General features: G+C 37.5%; 1 protein-coding gene across 1 annotated transcript in view; it reads right to left on the reverse strand.

Moving 5' to 3' along the window:
• Window positions 1–7,910: 7,910 nt before the first annotated feature.
• The window catches only part of REEP3 (receptor accessory protein 3), a 97,300-nt gene continuing 84,604 nt past the window's right edge, over window positions 7,911–20,606 (reverse strand). The window contains exons 6-8 of the mRNA XM_065894017.1: window positions 18,086–18,233; window positions 10,045–10,190; window positions 7,911–9,343 (exon numbers count right to left, since the gene is read on the reverse strand). Coding sequence (XP_065750089.1) covers window positions 9,287–9,343; window positions 10,045–10,190; window positions 18,086–18,233 — 351 coding nt within the window. The 3' untranslated portion in view covers window positions 7,911–9,286. The remainder of the gene's footprint in view (window positions 9,344–10,044; window positions 10,191–18,085; window positions 18,234–20,606) is intronic.

Here is a 20,606-nt window from a genome sequence, read left to right on the forward strand (position 1 = left end):
AGCTGCGGAGGAAGAAGATGCAGTTGGCTTGAATTGGGGATTTGCCCTAAAGCGCTCTTTGACCGGTTATGGATTCCATTTTTGATGTTGGAGGTCGTATTCCACCTGGTACGAGCAGTTCAGAGCGGGAGAAAAGCCAAGTGAACCTAGTGACTCAACCCCTTGGAATGTGCCTGGAATAATAAGGGGGACTTGAAAGGTTTTTATGGCCGAGGGGATAGCTGGTGGAGACTAGGCTCCTGCGCCTGCAGTTGGCCGGCGGCCGAGGGGGGCAGTATTGCCTTTTGCAGTGCTGCAACGCCTGCACACAGGACAAAAATAGTCGGAGCATCTGGTTTAAATCAACCAAAAAGCATTTCTATCCGCTTAACCCACTGTCCTACGGAACCGACAGAACAGGACAAGCCAGCTATAATCCCGGTACTCTTTTAACACTCCAGTAATAGCTAAACCCAATCACATTTTACCCCTGGGATTTCTAAGTGTCCTAATGTACAACTGTTGATATTTTATAGATGTTGCAAATTAAACTTCCTTTTCTGAGGTTGTGTGTAGGCATGTGCTCAAGCATTCACATTTGCAAGCAACACTCTGAATATGTTGCCTTTTTTTTCTTTTTGGTTAATTGACATTGTTGAACCGTGCAGCCCTAGAATAGTAAAAAGAAAAAAGTATCTGAGGCCAACAAACGGGTTGCTTACGCTACTAAATATATAGCCGCATTTTTCCTCCCTTAACGCCCTACTCAGAATTCCAAAGGCAAGTTGGAACAAAAGGAAAACGTGTCTGAGTGTAAAGAGAGGACTAGTGCCAAGAATTACAGTCACAGGGTAAATAACCTTGTTTTCTCTTTCATCAGTGGCCGCTACCAAACCCCGTTCTTGGAATGTGGCCAACAGTCTGTCTGCTGCAGGGTGCTGCTAATTAGAGAGAGACCATAAACCTCTCTGTCAAAGAGGGCATATGACCTTCCCTTCAAGTCTAAACAATAAAGCTGGAGAACTGCAGACTGCACTCTCCACGCTGGCTGCCCTGCGGATTCCCTAAATAGGAACAGGATGAAGGCCAGGCTTAAGAGGTTACCATAGCTCTGCTCTCACACTTTGAGGAATCGGTCACTCCACTTCCCAGTATAACTTGTTTCAATTACACTCTACGATCTATTTAGAAGAGAGCAGCTTGCAGAGAGAACTCATTGTCTAATCTAAATGAGGAAGCAATTATTACTTGCTGCAGTCTAATGTGCTTTGAGGCTGTCAGGTCAAATATCAACCAGATCTCACGTAACTTTACTTTGCACCTTGGAAAATATACCATTTTGATGACAATTATTTATCCCAGCTTTTCTGAAACGTGCTTTTTTTTTTCTTTCTATTAAGGGTTTTTTTCCTCCCCTCCTCAGATTTCAACAGTCTTTTCTAATTTTAGAATTTGTCATTCCAAGGTAAAGACCACAACTTCTTCTGTACACTGCTTAATGTTAAATACTTCAAACACTATTTTTGGCTTTTTTAATGGGCATCTTCTCAGAATATAGCAAAATAGAATTCCCCAAGTCTTCCTTTCATGTCTAATTTACCTCCCTGGAAGCGCCCTACAAGCTTTAATTTTATACAACATGTTGTAAACTATAAATAATACAGTTCCACTTTCCTAGAACATATGGAAACTGTTGCCTGCTATATATCCCAACTGTAGTTGCTTTCAGCTTAAAGATTGAATGCAGTTCATCTCCTGTGTAAAAAGGCATTTGGCGCTTTTCTGTGTTTTGTTAGTTAAAACCCAGTATGGAACAACACACTAAAATTCTTCTTGTTGTGAACAGAGCACATAAAAGGCTTTACAAGGTGTGGTTTGAAGAGAGAAGCCATGGAGCAAATACTGGTGGGAAGGTGAGGAAGGAAGGAAGGAAGGCACTTCCTGAGTGGGTACTCCTCCCGGTTGAGCTACATCCTCTCTTCAAATCTCTCCCTGTTTTTCTTAGCCAATAATTGATAGTAAATTTGGTCTTTATTTTTCCTATTAATTTAAAAAGCATCCTTACTGAAGTGACCCTAAGAACCAAATCTATTACCGACAGATCACTCAAAAACTTCACTCCATCTTAATCTTCTGATAAATAATCTGAAATTTTTGTTAAACGCATAAACAGTAAGAATCATTTCTATGTTAGCTGTTTAAGTATTCTGTGATTGCAAAGATAACCAAGTGTAATGGAATTAACAACACAAGAATCGGAAACTACAGTTATTGTGGTTGGGGGTTTGATCACTGTTGAGTGTGTCTCTACCTGTAAAATAGTGATACTTCCCCAAGTGTGGAAACAAATATACAAATCTTAGTTATCACAACCTAACACAAGGGGCATCACAAGCCTTATAAGGTATAATTCTCCTTCTCCCAAATAAAGCGTGTGCTGCAACATTCCCTTTCTTTGTAAGATAAACTAATAAAATTCAAGATTTTGAATTTTTACATATTGAATTAGTCAAACAACTTTATATTTTAGGGTAAATAGAGTTTCCTTTGGAACTTAATTTTAAGGACATTATGGTGGTTAATATAGATATACATATATATGTAATATATATATATCAGCCAGATACTCTAACCTGGCTTCGACTCTTCTCACTCACCTTTTCTAAATTTCAGCATTAAACAATGCTTAGGGGACTTCCCTGGTGGTGCAGTGGTTGAGAATCTGCCTGCCAGTGCATTCGAGCCCGGGTCCGCTAAGAGCCCACATGCCACAGAGCAACTAAGCCCATGCGCCACAACTACTGAGCCTGCGCTCTAGAGCCCGCGAGCCACAACTACTGAAGCCCGGGCTCCTAGAGCCCGTGCTCTGCAACAAGAGAAGCCACCGCAATGAGAAGCCTGTGCACCGCAACCAAGAGTAGCCCCTGCTCGCCGCAACTAGAGAAAGCCCATGCGCAGCAATGAAGACCCAAACAGCCAAATGAAAAAAACCAAAAAAACAAAAAAAAAATGCTTAGAAGAGAAAAACTTCTCTTCCAAGGCTGATGTGCAAAACCATCTGCTGTTGCTTTTTTTTTTTTTAATAAATTGATTTATTCATTTATTTAATCTTTGGCTGCACTGGGTCTTCACTGCTCTTCACAACCGTCTCTTTTTGTATTTCCCCAAAATACAGTTGAAAAGATAAGAAACTGTGACAGTTCTATGGAACTCAAGGTTAAAAGTCACCTTGAAAAATTGGCAAGGCTACAAAAAAATGTAGTAAAGTTTCAAGAAATTCTGCCTTAAATAACATTTATGCCCTGAGTACTCCAGGTGAAAGATGATGATGGCTTAAAATAGGGAAAATGAAGGGGAGGTGATTTTAATGGTCAAATTCAGTATATATTTTGGAGAGAGCTGAAAGGACTTACTAATGTATCAGATGTAAGAGGTAAGGGAAAGAAGAGAACCAAGAATTAAAAAAAAAAAACAACACACCAAAAACCAAAACCTGCTTTGAGAGAAACCAAATAAATTATTCAACAACCTAGGAGAAATCAAAGCATAAATAATACTCCATCTGGGGCTTCCCTGGTGGCGCAGTGGTTGAGAGTCCGCCTGCCGATGCAGGGGACACGGGTTCGTGCCCCGGTCCGGGAAGATCCCACATGCCGTGGAGCGGCTGGGCCCGTGAGCCATGGCCGCTGAGCCTGTGTGTCCGGAGCCTGTGCTCCGCAACGGGAGAGGCCACAACAGTGAGAGGCCCACGTACCACAAAAAAAATAATAAATAAAAAAAAATAATACTCCATCTGAACATTTGGTAACAATGAATTTGTTATTTTTAAAGCAAGAACTATTTTCCTTAAATTAATTGTTATGCTATCCTACTTGGACATAGGTATTGTGCAGAGCTACCATACACAGTAGACACTCAAGGAATATTTTTGAATGAAAAAATTATTTGATTTGCACATAGTGCCAAAATACCATATTTTCCTTTTTTTCCCTCTTTCCCCTTGTCCTTAATCTGGGATTGCCAGGTAAACTAAGAGTAAGTGGGGTGATTTTCCTGCTTTTTTGAGCACAGTCTCTTAGTATTCTATACTTATGGACAGTTATCAATCTTGTGTGTTAAAATTTCAGTTCAAAGCATCGTCTTATAAAAATCAATTTAAAAAATGTTACTAAAACCAGACCATAAGGAGAGAGTTTCAAGAATAGAATACTGATGGATAGGTAAAAGGCAGAATGTTTTCCAGGGAACAATGAATCAGTCTCTAACATGATTTTTTTTTTTGTTTTGCGGTACGCGGGCCTCTCACCGTTGTGGCCTCTCCCGTTGCGGAGCACAGACTCCGGACGCGCAGGCCCAGCGGCCATGGCTCACGGGCCCAGCCGCTCCGCGGCATGTGGGACCCTCCCGGACCCGGGCACAAACCCGCGTCCCCTGCATCGGCGGGCGGACTCCCAACCAACTGCGCCACCAGGGACGCCCTCTGACACGATTTTTGTTCCATGAATTTCTTTCTGAAGAACAGTGAACCACTAAAAGGGAGAATAAAACACTGAATAAAATGCTGCAGTTCATATATTCATTGTATTCTTTTGAATATTTATTTAAATCTCTAACTTCTTTGGATTAACACAAGGATATGTATCCCAATAAAAGCGAAAATATAACTCCATTTGGAAATACTTTAAAACATTACATATCATAATGAAGTCACACAAAGAAACTTTTTTAAACACAGGCTTTCTCTTTAAAGTTTAAATGCGAGGCAGACATCTGACTTTAAAACAGATGGAACCCCAGAACATTTCCAGGATACATAAAATTGAATTTTGTGTTATATTTTATGTCTGAGACAGCTAACAATATAAATTGATGGCTAGGGTTTCTGTACTGGTTGTTTTTTCCTACCTTCTTTTTCTAACATTCAATTTAACAGTTGTTTCTTTTGTAATCCTATGGATGAGCATTCCAGAATGTATGATTTTTTTCAGTTATACATGTATATATTTTTTCAGATTATTTTCCACTATAGGTTATTACAAGATATTGAATATAGTTCCCTGTGCTATACAGTAAATTCTTGTTACTTATCTATTTTATTTTATTTTATTATTTATTTTTGGCTGTGTTGGTCTTTGTTGCTGTGTGCAGGCTTTCTCTAGTTGTGGTGAGCGGGGGCTACTCTTCATTGCGGTGCACGGGCTTCTCATCGTGGTGGCTTCACTTATTACAGAGCACGGGCTCTAGGCACAGGCTTCAGTAGTTGTGGCACATGGGCTCAGTAGTTGTGGCTCGTGGGCTCTAGAGTGCAGGCTCAGTAGTTGTGGCGCATGGGCTTAGCTGCTCCATGGCATGTGGGATCTTCCTGGACCAGGGCTCGAACCTGTGTCCCCTGCATTGGGAGGCGGATTTTTAAGCACTGTGCCACCAGGGAAGGCCCTCTATTTTATGTATAGTAGTTTGTATCTGTTAATCCCATACTCCTAATGTATACCACACCCCTTTCCACTTTGGTAACCATAAGTTTGTTTTCTATGTCTCTGAGTCTGTTTCTGTTTTATATATAGATTCATTTGTATTATTTTTCAGATCCCACATATGAGTGATACCATATAGTACTTGTCTTTCTTGGACTTAACTTCACTTAGTGTGATATTCTCTAGGTCCACCCATGTTGTTGCAAATGGCAATATTTCAAAGAATGTATATGATTTTTATAATTTGCTCTATGATTTTTATCTTAAGTGTGTACCTATGGTGTCTATTATTTAATCAAGAGACACTCAGTAATAAATAATGTAATTTCATGGAACCTAACATATATATTCTGACACAGGAAAAATATACAAGTTACCACTAATAAAATGAGTTTATTTTATATTAAAGTTTTGAAAAACCACATTTGTAAAATTACCGCCATACTAGGCTTAAAGATAGCCTTTACAAAGGGATTAAAAATTGCAAAACTGCTTTCTCTTAACTACTAAAGTACATAGATTTAAAAGGTGTTAGAAGAGAAAACATTAATTCATGGTCAATGTTTAAAGAGTTAAAATACATTATATCTGTAGAAAACTACTAGAAGATTAAATCTTAAAAACATTAAGAGAATAAATGCTGTACTTTCCTTTCAGAAAGCTTTACTCTTAAGTGATGTTTACTGAGAAACATACACTGCATACCACAATAACGATCTTATCAAAATTTATCTAACTGCTTTGCATATGGATCAACTTAAACAGAAAAACACATAGGAAATTGCTTTTCAATACATATTAACTTCTTATTTTTCCTGATAAAAGAAAATCAAAATAAAAATTTAGTTCATTCCAATTAAAAATACAAATTACTAATATTTAACAGTTGTATTATTTCTAATAACACAAAAGTTCAAGCATTCTAGAGTACAAACTGTTACTTAAAAAGAAAGCAAGCAAGAAAGAAAAACATTTATCTAACCAATGTTTTACAGAAATTTGGAATATTTACATGTCATATAACACTGTAGAAATCTTTGGTGGTGACATATGGATTAAGTTCCCTGAAAACACTTTAATAATTTTGTTCCATCAATCTGTGTACTCAAGTATTTATAATTGGTAATGCTGGCACCATCATTTCCTACCCAATTCCACATACATATAGGGAAGTGTGTGGAGGGAATCTTATGCAGGGTCTATGGGGGTTTACATAATTAATTCCTTAGCAATAAGGCTTATTTCGGGCCCATTTTTATACCAGAAAAAATATGGTGAACTAAAGAATAGATCAATTAGTACTTCCAAACAAACCCTGGAAATAGTTAATATTATGAACAAGTTGAATGACTGTATAATAAAATAAAACACCAGCTACAATTTCTGGATAAACTTTAACAGCTACCAAAACAGTGCCCTAAAGGCTCGTGCAGCATCCAATGCCCATCTGCCAAGTGGTAAGCAATGGGGGAAGCAAGGCACTGTGCTCTAGGGATTAACACACCTCTTTTAAAAGCATTAGACTTAAAAGCAGAAAAACAAAAAATGACCTGTTCCACCTTAAAAGAAACAAAAATTTACATTTATTATACAAAATTCAAAAAAAAGCATGCTAAAACACACATAAAAGAAAAGAAGCAAATTTAAGAAATGTACGAAAAGGAAAGAAAGGAAATGATAGACCAGCAAAATGACATTGACTGTATATAAGGATATAACAAACACATCAGAGGAAGCATTGTTAAGTGTAAAGAGATACAATTAAACAGAAGGACTTGCATTATCTCTTTGAAACTAGTGTTGCCCTCCATTAAACGTTTTGATTCTACAAGTGTAGAGGGATAAATAATTCCTCCAACTTAGGACAGTATTCATGAGTTTACTATAATTAAAGAATAGGTTTAATACTGAAATTAGACTTGAAAAAAAATACAGTGGTGCAAATCAGCGCCCAAAGGTAATGTTTTTGATACAAAGTCACTTACTTACATGACTTTGTCAGGCAATTTGAAATGACATTGCCTTTGTGTAGGAAAGATAAGCATGGCACAGGTAGCATTTATACTGGGAAGTCTAGTACTAGGCAAAATAAATAAAACTCTCTTCCAAGAGTTTATAACCAGAATTCATAGAAATTTTGAACACAAAGTCTTTCCAGAAACGAAGAGGCTAAAAATTAGTCAAGGTAAAATAGATGAAGATATTCATGGAATTAAACTTTGGGGGAAAATAAGTTGAATGAAGTTTTAGTCGGTGGTACTTATCAAGAATGTGAGATAATCTAGAAGACATTTTAAGACTTGCATCAGGAGAAATGTATGAATTATATTAAGGTACTCCTGAGTAAACATTCTGTTCTCTACCAACACTCTGAGTAGGTCCTGAATATACATTGCTAGCTGGCTTCATTTCTTAGAAGGTAGAAAGGTCAAAGATCTTACAAATCTCTCTCACTGCTTTTTCTTTTGGACAAACAGAAAAATCAAGTAAATTTCTGAACAAGTATAATAAAACAAATTTGATTACTGATGACTAAAACCATCATCAGAAATATATTTACTTAGAGTTCATAATGCATAGTTACCTATGCCACCTAAAAAACCTCAAAGTTCAGTAACTCAAATTCTCTTGGATTAAAAAAAATGGTATTTTTCTAAAATCTATTATAATAATTTCTAACATGTAAGATTAACAACATTTGTATTTTGCATTGGCAGGTATCTTCAGGAAATTATTTCAGCTAGAAGTGAAGTGATTCAAATGGTTCTAGTCAATGCCAGATTTATAAATCAGCAGCTCGTATCAGTGCCAAGCTTGTGAATGGATTGGCTGTTGGTTAATTTCATGAATTAGAAGATACCTCAGTGCTATACTGGTCTATGACTCCATTTCACAAAAGCTACCACTTTTAAAAGCTGAAAACATAACCAGTGTTAACAAAAACATGCTAAGTTCAACTGCACTATAGAGCTAAATATGGGAAGCTGGTGAGTTTTAAAATAACTTCTTATCTGTAAAGAAGGTAAGTAAAAATAGTTAAAATTGAAAAATAAGCTCTGGTTTTTATTATTAAAATTAAATGAATATAACTAATGAAACCCACAGGAAAAGAGATGATGTAATTCAAGGCATAAATTTGACATGCCAGAATATGACAAATAACAATAAACACAGTGTTAATAAAACTTAAAATAAATGTACAGTTGTAAAATAAGTAAACAATTTTCAAGTGTGCAAAACTAGTCAGGAATGAAAGTGCTATGTAGATACCTGGTTTTCAAACATTTGCCTTGAAAACTTTCAGTTGATGGTGGAAAAACTAGAAAGTATTAACAAAGTAAAAATTTGAAGAATATAAAGCGTACTTTATCTTACATTATACCCTTGTTCTATCACTGCTGGATCAGAGGCCTATTTAATTACTATCCTCATGTGATAGAGAGGATAGTAACAGAAATATTGGTAAACACAATACAATATCACAAAGTCTGGTGTATCTTGAACCATAAAAAGACTCTTTTCAAGTATACTGTGGGTTTGTGTTTCACTTTACATCACAGGCACTCAGTGTTCTGAAGAATGTGACAATAGATAACACAGTATTCTATTATTTCTGATATATCTATCTATCAATTTTTGTATAACTACCTTTAGTAGTCAAGATTTGGAAGTAATTGTTAAAGAAATAAAAGCTATTTAAATAGATGAAAGTAAACCCTATGACCGCCACAATTTAAAGAATTATTTTAATGTATAAATCCTGAATATATGATGTTAGAAAAAAAGTTGATGTATTAGCATAATTTGTCTTGGGATACTTGACATGTACATGACTAAAAATAAACTTGTGGTCTCTTCTTCACTTTGTATTTCAGTGACCCATACCGCACCTGAAGAGAGAAATGTGTTATTATTATGACTTAGGTTTTGACATAAAACAGGACTTAATAGCTCATAATCACAGTAATAATTTTTTAACTTTTCTGATATAAAGAATCAATTATGCGCTAAGTGTGTACTCAAAAGACAGCACTACCTATATACTCCAAAATGTAGTTGGCATTATGTTGCATATATGCACAGATTATGATCACTGATAAAAAATGAAAACTGTTATTAAAGCTGTTATTAACTGTTATTATTTATGCTTTGCTGGGTACATGTCAATGAACATTGCTCACAATAACCTGAGGTCATTCGCTGAAATCCTCCACTGCTTTCTGGGCACAAAGACAACATATTATTATGGATAGACTTTTACTATTTAATCCTTATTTAGAGTTGGTTCAGAACAAAAGTACATACTTAATACTGCTTTTTCTTGCATATACGTAGGGCTGGCACTGGGTACTCACATCAACCGTAGGATTTTGCTGTGTGAGAATACCATTTTCTACTTAGAGTGGAAGACTAGGAATCTGCCATTTTCTAAATTTCCAGAGATTGTAATCCATCTGATCTGAATAAAGAATTTTAAATATAGCCGGTGCTCTATTATTCCAACCCTTCATCTACGGATACCCTAAATGCGAATGCAGCAGGAAACCCCTAAATAGTAATCACTGGGAAAACAACTCTATACCTGACTAACCTCTTTTCGGCCTTTCACGGTTTTCACAGATTTCATGCTTTGTGATCTTCGTAGCCCTTTGTGTGTTAACATCTCATCATCTGAATATGGCCCATCCGCTTCTTCATCTGTTTTCTCATCTCCGTCTCTCAGTGGAATTCCATCACCTAGACGAGTTGTCAAAACCAGTATGTTTTGGTAAAAGGATGCCAGTTAGCACCACCTCTTCACCCTGTCTATTGGCGGCTCTCTCCATGCTCTGCATTTGCCAGCTTGCTCTTCTCCCTGTCTCATCTGGAAGGTGTTCCCTGCCCTTTACCATCAATCTTTGCCCCTTGCACTATTCTAGAGGAGGCTCATAACTCATTTCTTCCAGGAAGTTTTCCCTGGCCATTCCTATTTTTACTATGCATTTTTCAGAATAATTAAAAATACTTTATTTTTCAGTAGGTTAACACGGCTGTCTTGTTCGAAAGTCAAAGAATATAAATAGATACACAGTGAAAAGTCTCTTCCTGCCCTTTCTCCTTTTTGTGAACTCTTTTTTTCTTTTTTCTTTAAATATTTATTTATTTATTTGGCTGCACCAGGTCTTAGTTGCAGCATGCAGGATCTTTAGTTGTGGCATGTGGGTGGGATCTAGTTCCCTGACCAGGGATCGAAACCGGGCCCCCTGCATTGGTAGCAAAGTCTTAACCACTGGACCACCTGGGAAGTCCTCTTTTTGTGAATTCTAAGCAAACTAAGCAACAGTGTGTTTTGGTCTGTTATTTGTACCTTTGACTTTAATTAGGAACTCAGGGTCCTTCTCACTCCCCAACGTGTCAAACCTTTTGTCAAGACCAGAAATGGTAGAGTGAACTTAAGGAATCATATAAAACCCTAAGGGGATAGAACTATGGGCAAGATAGTTCACTGGGGGCAGGTGATGGAGAACTTAAACTGACACTGTTGCAGCTGCTAAGATAAAACCCAACCAGACAGGCTACGGTAATTAGAAACACCACAGGCTATGATGACTGATGTTAGTCAAAGAAAATAGCCAGCATCAGGAGGGTCAGTAAGAGATGGATCCTGTGGGTGTGCTAACAGGCTGCTATGTGTAGCAACGAAGACTTAACATTGGCCAGTATGCAAACATCTAGGCAGTCAGGCTGGTTACCGTCAGGAAATCTGAGAGCACCCTGAGAGGCTGGGATTCAGGGACAAGACCACTCCCATTCCTGAAGCAGTGGTTCTCAAACTTTATTAGAGTTTATTAGCACAAACTTATTAGCACTTATTAGAGTCACCTGGAGAATTTACTGATCCACACATTGCTGGGCCTGGTGTGGGGCTGAGAATCTACATTCCTAGCAAGTTCCCAGGTGATGCTTATGCTACTGGTCCCGGGCCCACACTTTGAGAACTACTGCCTGGATGGCGCAAGAGAGGGGCTCAAGTCTAAGGCAACTGGAGTACTAGGTAGGTTATAAAGATAGTGGTGAGGGACTTCCCTGGCGGTCCAGTGGTTAGGACTCTGTGTTTTCACTGCCGAGGGCCCGGGTTCCATCCCTGGCTTGGGAACTAAGATCCCATAAGCCGCAGGGAGCGGCCAAAAAAAAAGAAAAAAAAAAAGAAAGACGGGTGACGTTACAAGGCCCCATTATGTTTCAAATTCTCCTTCAATAAAGGTAAGGAGCATAGATACCTTCTTCAGATGAGAAAAAAGTAGCAGGTTTTCCAGGCTCAGGAGGGGGCAAGAGATGGACTTTTTGCATGTGAAGAAAAGTATACTGAATAATTGTTTATTAATCTGCTCTCATAGGACATGAATAACTTGAGCATCACTAAGCAAACTATGAAGAGTTATAATGGGAACATACAGTATAGCACAGGGAACTCTACCTAATGCACTGTGGTAACCTAAATGGGAGGGAAGTCCAAAGCGGAAGGGATATCTGTATGTGTATAGCTGATTCATTTTGATTTTGTTGTGCAGTGGAGGCTAACATAACATTGTAAAGCAACCATACTCCAATAAAAATTAAATTTAAAAAAAAGCTTCCTCGTCTCATAATAAGATAAACATCTTTAATTATATATTTAGGAAGTACAATTTTATGCTGCCAGACTTCTAGGCTAGAAATCAGGAAGGATTTGGAAGTAGAATCAGTCATTACATAGGTCAAGATCCTTTGCTTTCCTGCAGCAGTCGGAGGAATTTTGTTCTAGGTAGACATGATAGCATGTGCAAAGGCCCCGGGGCATTGGGAAGCATAACTGTGTGGAAGAGCTGTGAGGCGGTCAGTGTGGCCAGGGGAGGGAATGGGGTCAGTAGTCCTGGGAAAACCCTCTTGGTGCAATATTAAGTGGAAAAAAATGTATGTATAGAAACAAAGTGTTGAAAAACATAAAAATGAAACCATTATATCTGTTGGAAGTGGGCTTTTAAGTGATTTTAAATTTCTTAATTTTTCCTTTTTTAAAAAATGTTGCCAAACTTTTATTTAAAAAATTGTATTACTTCTATAAACGGGGAATATAAACCAGAAAAAATATTTTTAGATTGCCATTTGTAGATTTTTCTCTATTGCTGTTGCTTATATAACACCCCTAATCCCAATATAATAAAACTAAGGTAAAACATAGAATAAGGAATCAAGGAAAGAATCAGAAAGGAAGCAACTGTGATCAAAAAGTTCTCTAAGGCCACAGATGAAGCATAAGCCTACATTTCAACAAACACGGCCCTTGCTATTTCAACTGCCTCTCCCTTCATGTGATTAAGAATTGGAATTGCATTCAAAATGATAATTATATATACATCTTATTCTTTGCTTCCTAATTTCAACTAAAAAAAAATCTTAGTTTTCTAAATATTGTTTCAGGAAAAGTGATGGATTGATTTGTTATTCCACAAGTATTGATATATATATATATATATATATATATTTTTTTTTTTTTTCGGTACACGGGCCTCTTACTGTTGTGGCCTCTCCCGTTGCGGAGCACAGGCTCCGGACGCGCAGGCTCAGCGGCCACGGCTCACGGGCCCAGCCGCTCCGTGGCATGTGGGATCCTCCCGGACCGGGACACGAACCCGCGTCCCCTGCATTGGCAGGCGGACTCCCAACCACTGTGCCACCAGGGAAGCCCAAGTATTGATATTTTAAAAATATTACTATGTGTGAGGCAGTGTACTAAATTATGGGGGATACTATGTTGAAAAACACACAACTGTCTTCTTCTACCCTAAGAAATATATAGTCCAGTAGAGGAGACAGAGTCTAGTGGGCATGACAATACTGTAATAAATGCTGTAAACAGAAGACAAGGCCAAGGTGCTACAGGAGCACACAGTAGGGGAAGTGGGTGGTAAGAGAAGACTTCTTGTAGGAGGTGTTGGCCAAGCCGAATCCTGAAAGACTCATAATTCTATACACCGAGCACATGAAAGAGTGTGATGCCAAGTCTGGGGAGCTAATATACCACACGCTATTGAGCTTGGGCTTCAGAGAGCAAGGGGGAGGGGGTATTGAAGCATTTTAATCGGAGGGCGACATGATTAGATTTTGTTTCTCTAAAGGAGTCTTCTTGTACTTTGGAGAATGAATCAGAAGTGGATGAGACTGGAAGCAGGGAGGTTACTGCAGTACAACAGGCCGGAAATGATAAAGAGTCCAGGGATTGAGGAGACAGGAGCCAAATTTGGGATCTGTTAGGAGATGAAGTCGACGAGCTTAATTTAGCAAGTTATTAAACTAAACTGCATCAAAAAGAGAGGAGTCAAGTCAAATATCTTCAATAAAATATTCATTTTCTATTCCACTTAAAAACCTGAAAATGAGTATGTATGAAAATTCTGCTGTGAGTGGTGGAAATAGTATTAATCAAAGTTGTCCGAGGATTTTAAAGACTTCGGAAGAGGGGGAGACCCGAGATTACGAGAAAAGCCCGAATCTGGATGCCCTATCTGAACAGGAGCCCGGCAAGTTGGCTGAATGGTTTGCAGGTCTTCCAAGCCCAGGCAAGGGGAAGCTGGTGGGGTGCAGCTGGCGCCGACAAAGGTGATGCCAAGGTCGGCTGCTTTCCGTCATCAGTCTAGACTGGGCAAAATCCTCAGAATGGGGCTGTCCATGCACATTCCTGAGGGGGAGTGACTGAGGACCTAAGAATGAGGAGTCTGTGTTGCCGGGGGCCCTGAGGCCTAAGGCTGCAGCTGTTTGACCACCTTCGGCCCAGAGCTCTGTTACCATTTTAGGAAAAGTAGCAGATGCTTTTGCAAACTGACCTGGTTTTATTCATAGCTCGTACATCTTAGAATTGGTATATTTTAAGTCCCCCCTCCCCCCTTAGAATAATAATAGCCAATACTGATCCAGTACTTAGCATGGACCAGGCACTGTTCTAAGCAGTTTCCATGTATTAATGTATTAATGTAAGTGCAGAATCATGGAAAGTTGACTTGGAAGCGGCCTTAGTTATCGTGGTGGAAGGGGCCCTGGATCCATGTGAGGAGAAATAAGTACTTGGCCACTTAACAGCTGTTAAGACCTTGAGTGAGTCTTGCTTCTCTGGGTCTCAGTTTTCTTATCTGGTAAGCTGTTGAGGCGGATGGGAGATGAATACGTTTCTATGTGAACGCCAACTCTGAGCCAGTTGAGCTGTCTGGGGCACTGTGTTGAGAGGGATTCTGAGCCAGCGTGGGAAGTGCCACAATCCATTAGCAACGGCTGCCATGGGCACAGGAGCAGAGAGGAGGCATGTCACTTATTTGCCATCTTTGACTAAAGCACCTCTAAGGTCACCCCTGCCAAATTGTTTGAATTCATTGTTCCAGCCCAAGTGTCTCACTAAGTGCAGTCTCTTTATAAAGTAAAAAAAGAGTAAGAATTAGGTTAGGAACCTTGGATACTTCATTTCTGTCATTGAGTATGTGGTCTTTGACAAGTAATTTAATCTCTTTAAGTCTCAGTTTATTCATCTACAAAATAAGGATAAAAATATTTAACCTGCATCGTCATCTTAAGGATTAAATAAATATGTAAAGCATCAAAAATAAGACAAAACAGAAATCTCTTTATGTGCTGGTATATTGAAACTGAATATTGAACCATTTTTAACTAATATGGGAGCAGCAGGTTCTTTGCAGAAAAAATATTTCCACTTATCAGAATTTGGTGTTCTTTCTAAGGAAGTGAACATCATGTTCAAGGTGTCTATTTTCTTACAAAAAAGCATTTGGAGGGAGCTCTTTTTCCCATAGTGACAACATGCGGACTTGAGTAACTTCATCAAAGCAAGACTTCTCTCAATCAGCTAACCTCAAACCGCTCAGAGCAAGCCATTACTAGTTTTCAAAAGGGAACCACTTTTCCAAATATTTGAATTTGCTTGTGTTCTGAGCTAACTGTATTGATTACACGAAATATTAGTAAACAGACTTTGCAATATAAATATACTTCCCACACTAAAAAATGTACCAACTTGCTTTTCTTGAGGAAGTTTGGAAGTAAATAAAATAGAAAAAAATTCATGATATAAAAAAATGAATACCTTAATTGTTTTCAAAACAAGAAGTAGGTTTTATTTCTGATTTTAAGGGTAACAGGTTGGTTAAAAAAAAAAAAATCACTAAAAACCCAAAACTCAGAGGTAAATGCTGTTAACATTTTAGTTAGCAGCATTTAGACTCTCTTCCAGACTCTCCTCTATGTACATATATCTGAAAAACAACTTCACATATATTAATCCATTTCATCGTCTATCTATTGTTCCTCTATGGTATAGGATTATAACACACACATTGTTTCACTGTTATTGTTCTCCCCCGCCCCCAATCTGGATATGTTTTCATGTCAGTAAGTATAAACTGACATTATTATTTTTCACGGCTAATAGCCACCTTTTTTCTTACCCATTTCTCTTAGGAATTTGGTTTGTTCCAATATTTTGTTACTATAAACAACAACAAGATGAACATTCATACATCTTTGTATCTGTATCTTTGAACACTTGTCTGATTATTTCCTTATGACATGTTCTTAGACGTTTCTTGCTGAGTTAAAAAGAATACATTTTGATAATTCTTGCCAGACTGTCATCCATAACGATTATTCTACTTTAAACTCTCATAAAAAGTGTATCAGAGTGTTTGTTTCCCAACTTTCTTGTTCTTTTAATTTCATGGTTTAAAATTTAACAGAAGAACTAATTAACACCTCACTATCCTAAAATATTTTAGTCACACCATTTTAAATTTAATAGATGGATACCATAAAACTAGTGTCATGGATTTTCAAATTTATAATCCTGGTTTTATTTAAATAATTGGAATACAATTCTTAACCAATTCTAAGGTATAATTATGAATAAATTGCTGATAAAGGACTCAGATTACTGGTCCAAATCAGCAAAATATATATAGCAGTCCCCATAAACAAAATCAGTATACCTCAGTTTTAAAATGCATATTAAGAAAATGCCTATTAGGGACTACTTTTACATTATTAAAGTATAAAGGATGATGGTTCAAGGTTCAAAGTTTCCTCACTCTTAAAGGCATTAGTACCTTAATCAATGGCCAATACTTAATTACTACCTCTTAGATAATAGCCACCAGCTTTTTAAAGTTATTCATTCTTGGGAGAACTTAGAAGAAGGTTCACTATTTTTCCTTTATATGAAGGGACTGTTCTTTTCTTTCTTTCATTTTTAAAATTAATTAATTCATTATTTTTGGCTGTGTTGGGTCTTCATTGATGCACGCGGGCTTTCCCTAGTTGTGGTGAGCGGGCTTCTCATTGCAGTGGCTGCTCTTGTTGCAAAGCACGGGCTCTAGGAGCACTGGCTTCAGTAGTTGTGGCTCACGGGCTCTAGAGCGCAGGCCCTGTAGTTGTGGCACATGGGCTTAGTTGCTCCGCGGCATGTGGGATCTTCCCGGACCAGGGATCGAACACGTGTCCCCTGCATTGGCAGGCAGATTCTTAACCACTGTGCCACCAGGGAAGTCCCTCTTTTTTTTTTTAACATCTTTATGGGAGTATAATTGCTTTACAATGGTGTGTTAGTTGCTGCTGTGTAACAAAGTGAATCAGCTATACGTATACACATATCCCCATATCCCCTCCCTCTTGCGTCTCCCTCCCACCCTCCCAGGTGGTCACAAAGCACCAAGCTGCTTCCCACTAGCTATCTATTTCACATTTGGTAGTGTATATATGTCAATGCTACTCTCTCACTTCGGGACTGCTCTTTTCAAATTGGTTTTAATTATAAAGGATGATTTTCAGTCTCCCTCAGAAGAAAACTTCTACTTAAAAAAAAAAAAAAAAAGATCAAGTAGCCCTGCACCTTATGAACCTAATAATACTTTAATAAGAAATATCCTGAAGATCTTAGTTCTCAATTAGGCCTTGAACTACAACTTTCTTATATGCAAAAAAAATGACTAAGGGACGATGTCTTTTTGTTTATGTGTATGTTTCTAAGACCACAAAAATTTACTAAAATTTTAGAACGTATCAACTATGACATGCTTATAATTTACGTTAGAACAAGGTAGTTCTTAGTCTACAAGTCATGATTTCAACACATTTTTCCATGGGAGTAATCCTATTTTCAAACCTGTCATCTTTTGTCACCTGCTTAAAACTTTTAATCTTATAAGTCAATATCCTTCTTTGTTCACATCACTTACATTAAAGAGGGTTTAATTATAAAACTCAGATGCCACTACATAGTTTGAGTAGCAAGTTAGAGATCACAGCTCAGAACTAGTGCTGGTGGTAGAGGGTAACCACATCCACTGCTTTTAAAAATTCATGGCAGCACAAGGCGCTACTGCTACTTTCTTAACTGGATTATCTCCAGAGTCAACAAAAAGCAAGCACTAACCTTATTTAGAGAAAATTTAGAGAAGGAGACCTACATACAGTTAAGTGTGAAGCTAAAGAATATAAGCTTAAAAATAAATGTTGTTTACCCAAATTCAGCTAGCGACCAGGTATTATTTTAGTACCCATCTTGACTCAAGATCCCAATTATGAAAGAACAATACATTAACACAAAACAAGCACACCTGGTGATTCACCGGAGGCTGGTTTACTTTTCTTTTTTGTTTCTGGGAGAGGTTGGTATGGTCTTTGTCCCACAGGCTCATCACCTTGGATAGCTGTTAGATCATGCATACTGAAACTTCGTAAACGTTCAGTTATTGCTCCTTGGCTCTATTTAACAGAGAAGTGATAGGTCCAAGAAAAGAAATGCACTTTAAAATACTTAATATGTTTCCATTTAACTTTCCTCCAACATTTTTTCATGAAGCTTATTCATTTTAAAATGAAACATTCAGAAAAGTTGAAAGAATTCTACAGTGGATACCCATATATCGTTTATATTTTGCTATATCTGCTTTACCACATATTTACCATCTATCCATCCATCAATCAATTTTTAATGCATTTCAAAGCAAGTTGTAGACATCAGTACATTCCATTCCCAAACATTTCAGCTTTAAATTTAATTCAAGAATGTAAAAAAATGTATAATGAGCTTATCCCCTCTGTAAACATCATCCATAATATTTCTCTCTCCTAAAAGCAGCACTTTGAGGCTTACGTTTATGATTCAGAAGAACTTTTTAAAGTAAAAGAGATGCTGTTTCTTTTTTTTAAAACATAAATTCTACTTTATTATAACATAGCCTATACCTAATTTTCTTTTTCTTTTTTTCTTTTTAACATCTTTATTGGGGTATAATTGCTTTACAATGGTGTGTTAGTTTCTGCTTTATAACAAAGTGAATCAGTTATACATATACATATGTTCCCATATCTCTTCCCTTTTGCGTCTCCCTCCCTCCCACCCTCCCTATCCCACCCCTCCAGGCGTCACAAAGCACCAAGCTGCTCTCCCTGTGCTATGCGGCTGCTTCCCACTAGCTATCTATTTTACGTTTGGTAGTGTATATATGTCCATGCCTCTCTCTCGCTTTGTCACAGCTCACCCTTCCCCCTCTCCATATCCTCAAGTCCGTTCTCCAGTAGGTCTGCGTCTTTATTCCTGTCTTACCCCTAGGTTCTTCATGACATTTTTTTCCCCTTAAATTCCATATATATGTGTTAGCATACGGTATTTGTCTTTCTCTTTCTGACTTACTTCACTCTGTATGACAGACTCTAGGTCTATCCACCTCATTACAAATAGCTCAATTTCGTTTCTTTTTATGGCTGAGTAATATTCCATTGTATGTAAGTGCCACATCTTCTTTATCCATTCATCCGATGATGGGCACTTAGGCTGTTTCCATCTCCGGGCTATTGTAAATAGAGCTGCAATGAACATTTTGGTACATGACTAGAGATGCTGTTTTAAAGCTAAGTCAGGAGTGGTAATGGCTCTACCTAGAACACAGTAAAAAAAATTTAAGAGCCAAAGAATCTTAAGTATGAAAGATATTCAGTTAATGAATTCACCATCTGGCAAAGCATATCTACTAATACACACAATTTAACTTTAAGTCATTTTAAAGCCTTAACAATATGGTAGACATTAGGTACAAGTGGGTATTTAAATTTAACTAAAATTAAATAAGTTTAAAAATTCAGCTCCTTAATTGCACTAGCTACATTTCAAATGCTCAATAGCCACATGTGGCTAGTGCCTATCGTATTGGACAGTGCGATACAGGACATTCCCATTACTGCAGAAAGTTCAATGCTTTTCATCATTGCACAGCTTTGAAAGGGACATTTCTGAACTTCTCAGACATAACTACATTTCCCCCCAAAGTATAAAGTTTTGTAAAGAGAAAAAAATAATTTCTAAATTTACCCACTTGAAAATTTGCATAGCATACAGATGACTCATTTCTTATTTATAGCTGGATTAAAAATATTCTTCTAAAGGTTTTTTTTTTTACACTTATTTCTTCTTCTCACACATGTGAATTTATGATTGCCTCTAGTTATAATGTAACTGTAGAAACTCATCCATAATGGTTCATCTCTAAATTTCAAAGCCTAGGGCACTATAAACATTCCAACATTACTGCTAACATGCATTTTACACTGAAGAAAAAGGTCTTGTTTCATGAGTCTTGATTTAGCTACTCTGAGTGAGTGATATCTTATTATGTCAAACCCAAACACCATTTTCAAACCCCACTTAAAGCTTTGTAATTTCTACCATATTTTTTGAATTATGAAAAAGAATTATTAAATTAAAGGGTCTATATCCTCAATAAAAATAATTGGATTCCACACATCTTTAAACATTCTTGACAAGGTTTAATTCATTATACTCTCTTTTTATCGGATACGATTTGCTTCTTAAATAGAGGATGACAGAAGACTTCAGACACACACTAAAAGGAAGTGATCAGTGCTCATCTGAAACAGATGCCTTGTTTTCTCAGAACTGTCATTTTCTCTATTCCAACCTTTGTATTTCTGTGCCCTTTCTCAGCAATTCTTGACTGTTTGCCTATTGCCAAATGAATGATAATATACGTCCATGATACCCTCTACTGTAACTCCCAAACCCTCCCACTCAAGAAAGTACATCTCAGCATGCAAATGAGTCAAAGTGCCATTGAATCA

Source organism: Phocoena phocoena, chromosome 16, assembly GCF_963924675.1.
Source record: "Phocoena phocoena chromosome 16, mPhoPho1.1, whole genome shotgun sequence".
NCBI classification, from domain to species: domain Eukaryota; kingdom Metazoa; phylum Chordata; class Mammalia; order Artiodactyla; family Phocoenidae; genus Phocoena; species Phocoena phocoena.